The 8,679-nt window shown below is 41.6% G+C and overlaps 2 protein-coding genes across 5 annotated transcripts in view; both read right to left on the bottom strand.

Annotated features, from left to right (window-relative positions):
- Positions 1-8,679, bottom strand: part of map4l (microtubule associated protein 4 like) — a 107,498-nt gene that overhangs the window by 59,294 nt on the left and 39,525 nt on the right. The window lies entirely within an intron of this gene.
- LOC104942658 (huntingtin-like) overlaps positions 5,031-8,679 on the bottom strand; it is a 17,527-nt gene continuing 13,878 nt past the window's right edge. Inside the window, exons 13-16 of the mRNA XM_010767911.1 lie at positions 6,040-6,263; positions 5,814-5,892; positions 5,253-5,414; positions 5,031-5,168 (exon numbers count right to left, since the gene is read on the bottom strand). Coding sequence (XP_010766213.1) covers positions 5,109-5,168; positions 5,253-5,414; positions 5,814-5,892; positions 6,040-6,263 — 525 coding nt within the window. The 3' untranslated portion in view covers positions 5,031-5,108. The remainder of the gene's footprint in view (positions 5,169-5,252; positions 5,415-5,813; positions 5,893-6,039; positions 6,264-8,679) is intronic.

The raw sequence follows: 8,679 nt of genomic DNA, 5'->3' as shown, positions 1-8,679 counted from the left end.
TCTGTTTCGTAATGGACTCAATGTTTGTAGTAGTTTCAGTGTGCTTGAAGGCAGATTACAATTAAAACCATTTTAGTCATAAGGGTTTAGAGTAAAGATTTACTTAGATTGCTCTGAAATGCTGATAAACGGGAATTTGAATACACACGTTCCTCAACTGGAGAAGAAGCAGAGGTGGGAAGTATAGTAAACTTTGTAGTACATCTTTACTCCACTACTTATTTCTCTGTCTGGGTTCACAATGTAATCAAGCGTCGCACCCAGTTTGGTGAATATCATTGTTTAATCAAGGAACTGCGCCTGGATGACTGCCGTTTCCAGCGGTATTTTAGGATGACCTGAGTCCAGTTTGATGATCTTCTAGCTCGGGTTGGTGTCAGGATTTCCCGGATGGACACAAACTACAGGCGTTCCCTCTCAGCTGCGGAGCGCCTGTCAATATGTCTCCGGTAAGTAAGGATCAACAGCAGGACGCCAGAGGGACGTCAGAGGGAATCCCAACGCTGATTGGTTTCAGCGAGAACGCTATTGTGAATTTGACGCCTGAGTTGAAAAAATTGACCTCTCGCGTTTGACGCGGCCCCCTTCAATCGCCTCAATCGCGTGATTCGCGCCGCATCCACCGCTTCATGCGCGCCGTCGGAGCGAATTCGCGTCTGATCGCGTCTCTGCATTGACTTTACATCTAATCGCGCCGGCCCCAAACGTCGCATCGCGTCCGGTGTGAACGTAGCATAACAGGTTAACTAACTGCACTCACAATGTGCCAACATAAAAATGCACCAGGGCTTAAACCAAAGCAGGGTTTCATTAAAACTCACCAAATGTTAGCTTGTAAACGCAGCCCTGGAATAAGATATGAGCCCAACATTCAAAATAAAATATTTAAAAATGACCTTGTTGACCATCTGTAACTGACACATATAATCGGTATCCAAATGTACTGAAATAGGTTTGCCTGAAGGCTGAATGCCTCCATCTAGAAAGCTGTTGCTGGGAGCTGGGGAGAAGCTGGGTTCAGCCTTGGGTCCCCCGACAGTTTGGTGCGTCATCGCAAAGTGCACTTCAGCAAGCCCAAAACCACTTCGGAGACACAGCACAGCACAAAGCCCTGCACCTTGACCTCTGAGAAGAAAAGTTAGAGGCTATGTCAGAACCCTTAAAGGGTCAATCCAACAATGTAGTTTTGCACTTCCATAAATGTCACTCAAACATTTGGGATAATTCAAGTGGTTTTAATTTGCTATCATAGATGAATAGTCATCAGTCCAAGCATGTGTGGACCATTCTTAGATGTCTCCTTAACAGTATTCAGATTAAATGTGCAGTCTCGTCAGGTTTTCCCTCCTGCGGAGTGTGTGTGAGAAAGCTCCCACAGACAGTTTTAAGTGGAATGAATGAAGTGAGAAATGTGAATGGGCTGAAGCTGAATTAAAGCACAAGGGAATAGTTACAGTACAAAAGACCTTCTAAGAAATGACATAATCACTGGCAAGTGAGGAGGTTAGACACATTACTATAAGAACACGTGTCATTGTTAAATATGGTGTTATTAGCTGAGTAGTAAAAAAGAATCCATTATGAAATATTTTGCATGTTTACTTAACTGACAATTCACTGACATGCCTTGTACCTGTGAACACAATGTACTTATAGATCTCCTATTATACTATTTTTCATCAATATATTATAGGTCTCGCATATACAAAACATGCATTGTAGCATCCCATAAACCTCTCTGTTTCAGCCCTGTTTCAAAAGTGCTGATTCTCTGTCTGTTACTTTGGATGAAAAAAGGGAGCCCCTCCCCACCAGGGACGTGGGAAGTCAGTCAGAGCTGGGGGTGCGGGGGGCAGGGGGATTTTACACACGAAATGCAGCAGGTTTTTTTCTAATCAGAAGACGATTTATTGTTGATTGACGCAGCCGGGTAGCAATAACAAAGCACTTGAACTTTATAGCGCACCGGATTGTATAACAATAACAGATGCAGAGTTAACAGAGATTAAACAGATTAAAACGGAATAGGCCTACATGAATAATCTAGGTTTCGAACAGTGACAATTTACACATTTTACACAATTGTACATTTTTGTGAATTTGGCTGTGCAATATGCTAGAAAAGCGTTAGGTGAATGTATTTATTTATTTTATTTAAAGGGGACCTATCAGGCAAAATTCACTTTTTCTTTTATACACGAATATGTGTCCCCGGTGTGTCAGGGAACTCACCAAGTGTCAGAAAACACAACCCTCTCTCTTTTCCTCCATTCCCAATCTCTGCAACGGATCTGATACAGACTGATACAGATTTGAAATATCTCTAATGTCAGAAACAAGGAGCTCCGCCTATATGGTCAACTCTCCACCTATCAGGAGGAGACAGCCACGGCCATTGCCGTTAGAAAGCGCTGGAGACGCTGTAGTACATATGCCAGGCCTGTAGGAGGCGCTGTAGTCTGCCACAAAAGCAGCGAAGAAGACCTCACTCAGATTCAGGTCTTGCAAAAACAGGGCTAAAAAATTGCAAATAGAGCGAAATGAGGCATGGCTAAAATGCATGATCTGTTTGGTATTTTGAAAAAAAAACTTTGTAGACATGTTTTATATAGGTATGGCCCTACAATATATTATTCAAATATAGCACGATAGGTCCACTTTAAGTGAACACAGAGCAACCATCCGAAAATATTAATAACGAGTAACTCTGAATTTCTCTCTCACTCTCTCTGACTCTCTCTTCGCGTGCACGCAGCATAGGCTACAGAACACCGAAGGTGGTCTTTTGCTCAGGGGTGGTGGAAATAAGTCACAGTCTGTGCAGTCATTTGTTCCTTAGCAACAGCTTGTGAGAGCAGCACATTAATTGGTGTTCGTTTGAATGTTTGTTGACGGCCTCCGTGTGTTGATGGGACTTCTCATGGTCCTTACATTTTTCCCCTGTCTTTCGCCAGTTATTAAACCGTCCTTTAACAAAACTCCCTTTTTCCTACTGGTAGTGTGTTTAAAAGAGCGACCAGTCCAGTGATGAGGAAGTAAAACAAATATAATGTTTTGAAAAAAGTGGACCTTTAGGCTTGATATTGCCTGCTGTCCTCAAAGGCCTGTCTGGATTTGAAATGTGTGTATGCGTGTTTTGTTAACAGTGCTAGTGTATCTGAAATGTAAAAAAAACTAGTCAGATTACACAACAAGTTACATTTTTCGGACATTTAATGTGATTGTAAGTCAATTTTTATCCTTAAGTTGAGTCACAAAGCACTCAGCTGCACTCGATCCAGTGAGCCTAAAGTAAAAGTGAATGCAGATTGGTTAATTATTCATGAAATCCACCATTACACTGATACTGGCCCAGCGCCCAAAATATGTGTCCTCATTCCCCCTGAAAACATTTGGTGGAAAACTGATTTTTAGCTTGAGCATTAACCCCTGCAGTGACAAACTAAACACTCATTGTCTCAGCAGGAGGTAGTAAAACCTGATAAGTCTCCAATTCGATTTTGTTTTAGGGCTAATTATCTATCTTTACCACTGATATTTCAGGACCATGGACAGATGCATATCAAAATGTAACAAAACTTGATTCTTAAATACATGAACCTCCCTATCCTTAAGTTTAGTCCATGCTTCTTCCACCACTGTTGTTAATGAGCGCCCATAACTAAATAGCATTTTGATTAAAAAGCACATTTGGTAAAGCTTGTATAGATTATTTGTTAAAAAAACTTTTTTTTTTACACAAATTAAATAATTGAACAACAATTCGATCGGGTTATGCCCCTGATGAAGCAGACTAAAATGTGTATTATTGAGTTGTTGATTTGATAGATTTTGATAATAGCTATTTTATGACTGTGTTGCTTCATGGGAGTCTACTGTGCAAATCTGTCAAAGGATAACATCATCCATCCTATATCATACAGAAGCACTTAACTCCCCCCCTACTGCTCCCCTGACTGAACCAGCATTATTAAACATTCAATGTGTGTGTGTGTGTGTGTGTGTGTGTGTGTGTGTGTGTGTGTGTGTGTGTGTGTGTGTGTGTGTGTGTGTGTGTGTGTGTGTGTGTGTGTGTGTGTGTGTGTGCGTGTGTGTGTGTGTACGTGTGTGTGTGTGTGTGTGAGTGTGTCGTCGTCGTACGTGTACGTACGTCGTAGTCGTACNAAAATAATCAGATGCATTTTGCTGTCTTTTTGCATATTAGAAACGGAGTTGGCGACACTAAAACTGCAATGTAATTTTTGTGAAGCAATAATACATACGTCGTATGTATTATTGCTTCACAAAAATTACATTGCAGTTTTAGTGTCGCCAACTCCGTTTCTAATATGCAAAAAGACAGCAAAATGCATCTGATTATTTTTAGTATTTTAGATCTTTCCAATCCAGAAGAGAGATCTTTCTCTCCCCGTCTGTGTGCGAGGGGGCGGGGCAGTTTACCCACATGCAGCTGCTACATGCAGCAACACACACACACACGGAGGAGATGGCGGAGAGAACGCGCTCCGAGGTGTGGTTAAGCTTTACCCGTCTCGATGTGGACAATGCTCGTTACCAAAAGTGCAATAAGAGTTTAGCATGTAAGGGCGGTAACACGAGCAATTTGTCTAAACATTTAGCAAAAGTGCTCCACATCCAGACGGAGAAATGCACCGGGTTCGACTGTCTTTCTAGCAGCTCTGTAGCCCCATCCACGAGTTACGTTTCCACGTCAGGCGTTATGTATGCTAGCAGCAACACACAGAGTTAACTACATTACACAAACATTAGAGGTAACTGAGTTATTTATTTTGTTAAAGTTTCAGCCATTCTGTTTACAGTTCTGTCATCAGATTATTTAATACGATTTGTTAAAACATTGTTGTTTCGTTTGATGTGAAATATGATGTGCTTAATTGAAATAAAAAGCAATGTTAGTTTTGTTCACAATTTGTTTAGTTAGTTTACCTTGTTTTTTTTCCTCCAAAAGAACTGATAAGAGTACCGTTGAAGGGCCGGATCGATAAGCGGTATCGATAAAAGTAGTAGTACCGTTAAAACCTTAACGATACCCATCCCTAAAGGCCGGAGACGTATGGGTACATCTTTACAGGGGTCACAAAGATAACTCACCTGAACTGTCCTACTTCAATGTACTCAAACTGCTTCAGGACAAACCCTATGAACACCTGGAAGAGAAATATCCGAGTGAGTGAGCTAAATTCCAGCAGTTGAAGGTAAACTCATGCATATGAATGCGTGTTTAGTTTTACCTGATCAGAGTCCAGCAGGCAGTAGTTGACTCTGAGCTGCACCAGCTGTGCGAGCAGGTCCAGGACTTGCCTCTGCAGCGCCACCGAGGTGCTGGTGGTGTACTGCTTCAGAGCTTTGATGACCAGCGGCTCAAACAGACGGATGTGGTTGTGGATGGCATTCTGGGAAAACAAAGAGGAGGCCACAGCTTTCAGAACAGCAGCAGCTAGCTTAAGCTAATGTGACTTGCTCAAATCGTGTTGACCCTGAAACACTTTTTCAAATTGTTAACTGATGAAGAAATATGTCAAACAAATAAAATGGCAGTTACCGTGTCACGATTGAGAAAAAGGACTTCAAAGTTATCAAATAATAGCCAAAGTTATTTAGGGATGAGGCTTCAGGCTTAATATAATATAGGCACTGTAGACTTCGTTTTGATTCAAATCAACCAAATCCCCAAAATGACCACGTGTTTTTGACATAAATCCATATTTATCTTAGAATGAGTCATTGCTACATCCTACTAATTTCAATAGAGCTGTTCACAAATGAGCAATGAAAAAACAGTGTAACTTTACCTTGTCTCCTCTTTGGCGTGTCGCGTTTGCAATGTTGGACCTCAGCTGGTTCGATGCTTTTTGCATCACATCAAACCATCTAAAAGTGGAAAAAGAAAACAGATTTTTTCAATTTATCTGCACTGTCTTCTTTAGTTGTAAAAACTTAAATGTCCACATTGTTCTACGGATTAAGGATATCTGATTTCATGCTCCTGTTTCTATTCTTTGTGTTGCTACCACTCACCCAGAGGTGTCCTGCTCCTGTTCGGCCTGCACCATGTTGCGTAGGCTGGCGTCGGCTAAAGCCTGGGTGAAGTGCGTGTACGGCGCCATGAAGCAGTAGTGGTAGAGGCCCGGTCGCAGGCTGGAGGAGCCGAGGCGCAGAGCCTTGCCCTGGGAGCGGCTGGGTCCGCTCAGGACGCTCTCGCACTGAGAGGCCAGGTTGGTGCCAAACAGGGTCTTCAACAGCTAAAGAAAGAAAAACGTCACTTAAAAAGAAAAAAAATGGGTCATGTGCTCATGCTCATTTTCAGGTTAATATTTGTATTTTGTCCCTCTACTGTGACACGTTTACATGCTTTAATGTTCAAAGAGTGCTTTATTTTTCTCATACTGCCTGTGCTTCACCCTCGGTCTGAAATCAGTCTGCTCTGATTGGTTGGCTGGCCGGCCCTGTTGTGATTGCTCAACTGCTTAGAGATTTCCGGCCTCTATCATATACAATGTGTTGGAGGGCTAGCCAATACAAGCGTTTTTGTTACGTAGTGATGTCACCATGTTACAGGAATAAAGAAAGGAGACCAAGCTAGGCGTTTTAGGCAGGGGAGAGAAACAGGGATTTTAGCCTCTGGAGACCATTGACATGCACAAACACCTATAAAAACAAACTACAGGGAAGGGAAAGCCCCCAAAACCATAACAGGGCCCCTTTAAAAAAAGTAATAGAGTAGAATTTGTTTAGGTCAAATCATATCTATTTTTATTTATATAGCCTAATATCACAAATAACATATTTGTCTATGGGGGCTTATAGTCTACACAGAACGACTCATGAAGACATATTATAAAACATACTAAGATTACAACGTAGAGCAGACTGTCCAATGAGAAAAATGTCTATGTATACGTATATATAGAATACAGGTTTCAGGAGGATGTTCATGGCAAGCCTGAGCCAGACCCAACTATAAGCAGTGCCAAAAAGGAAAGTCTTAAGCCTACTCTTACATTTCGAAGGGGTTTCTGCCTCCCGAACAGAAACTGGGAGCTGATTCAACAGGAGAGGAGCATGATAGACGTGTTGCACTTAACAGTCTTCTCTAAAAATAAACATGCCTACAACTCCATCAAAAGCCACATTACTTCCATTTGGATTGAGTCAGACACATGGATTGGTTTATTTTCTGTAATAAAATGTAATCATATTTATAATGGATTATTTTCTTAATTCTGAGATCAGACTCATTGGCTGGCTCTGAATAATATTAATAAAAGTGTATCAGGCAGAGTGATTGTTTTTTATTTACGTAGAAAAGTACACTTCTGAAACCGTTACCGTTATAAATGGGCAAACTGATTCACAATGACATCATCCTTTATTTCTTAGTTTGGTGTCGATAAAGGTGCAGGCAACATGACATCCAGCTGGTAGTGCATGTGTGTGTGTGTGTGTGTGTGTGTGTGTGTGTGTGTGTGTGTGTGTGTGTGTGTGTGTGTGTGTGTGTGTGTGTGTGTGTGTGTGTGTGTGTAAAAATGTATGAATCGGAATGACTAATAGAGCAATGAAAACTAAACAATGTAACGTATCAGGTAAAGACACTACAAGCCATTGGTAGAAGCTAGTTACGCACGTCAGGATTTTCTTACAAGAATGAATACAAAGACTTATAAATTTTACAAACAGAACCACTCGTCCGTCCGGTCGTCTGCCGTGTCCAGGTGGCGGCATTTTGTTCAGATGGTGGCAGCCGTTGAAGATGGTGGACGGGGTGGATGGAGTTCGGCGTATGCTGCATAGGAGTTTCCGATGTGTACGGTCATGATGTTCCAGTTTCCTCGTAGGTGAAGTTTATCCAGATGGTCATTAGTATAATCACATCGGAGTTCAGAAATAGACGGTGACACGCTACATGGTCATTTTGTTTTAATTTTAATTACCAGTCGTCAAATTAGATATTTACTTCAAAGTTTTATTAGAACATGTCAAAAGGAGCAAAGAAAACAATTAACACAAAAAGAAGAGCGGATCCACTGCGACCTGGAAGGTGTCAATCCAGTCCTCTTCAACCTCCTAAAGACGCAAGTCGAGATCTACAAGTAGAGAGTCGAAGGACCTCGAGTGGTGTGATGTACTGTAGTCGTTTCATTTCTATAATTTGTCGAGACAAACTTAGTTCTGTAACAATCTAATAATCTTCTTCGGTTCTTCCTCTTTTATTTTCATTGTACGTAGACCAAAGAAGGATATTCGGCTTGACATGGTAGTGTCAACAAGTGTACCTGTATTAGTAATTTGATATTACACACAACCAAGAAGCAGTCACACCTACCTCCTTTAGAAACTCGAAATGGAGTTTCAGGACGACAGAGGTCCTCTTGGGTGGTACGCCTGTGCAAACCATGCTTGTCGCCAGTCATTATTACACAAATACAGACTACTATCCTATAATGAAAACACAACACATGTCAGAAAAACAAGCACAACACCGTCAGAAATCACGCAAGGTTGTGACTCGTCACACGACGCTGGCGACGCTGGGTAGTGTCTCACTTCACCATGAATATGCTGTCCCGGCATTCCTCGACCAAAGGGACTCGCCTACCAAGGTATAGTAGAAAAATTGTGTGTGTGTGTGTGTGTGTGTGTGGTGTGTTTGTGTGTTGT

Source organism: Notothenia coriiceps, unplaced genomic scaffold (genome assembly GCF_000735185.1).
Source record: "Notothenia coriiceps isolate Sejong01 unplaced genomic scaffold, NC01 NC01_scaffold00004877, whole genome shotgun sequence".
NCBI classification, from domain to species: domain Eukaryota; kingdom Metazoa; phylum Chordata; class Actinopteri; order Perciformes; family Nototheniidae; genus Notothenia; species Notothenia coriiceps.
This window is presented reverse-complemented; position numbering and strand designations above follow the sequence as displayed.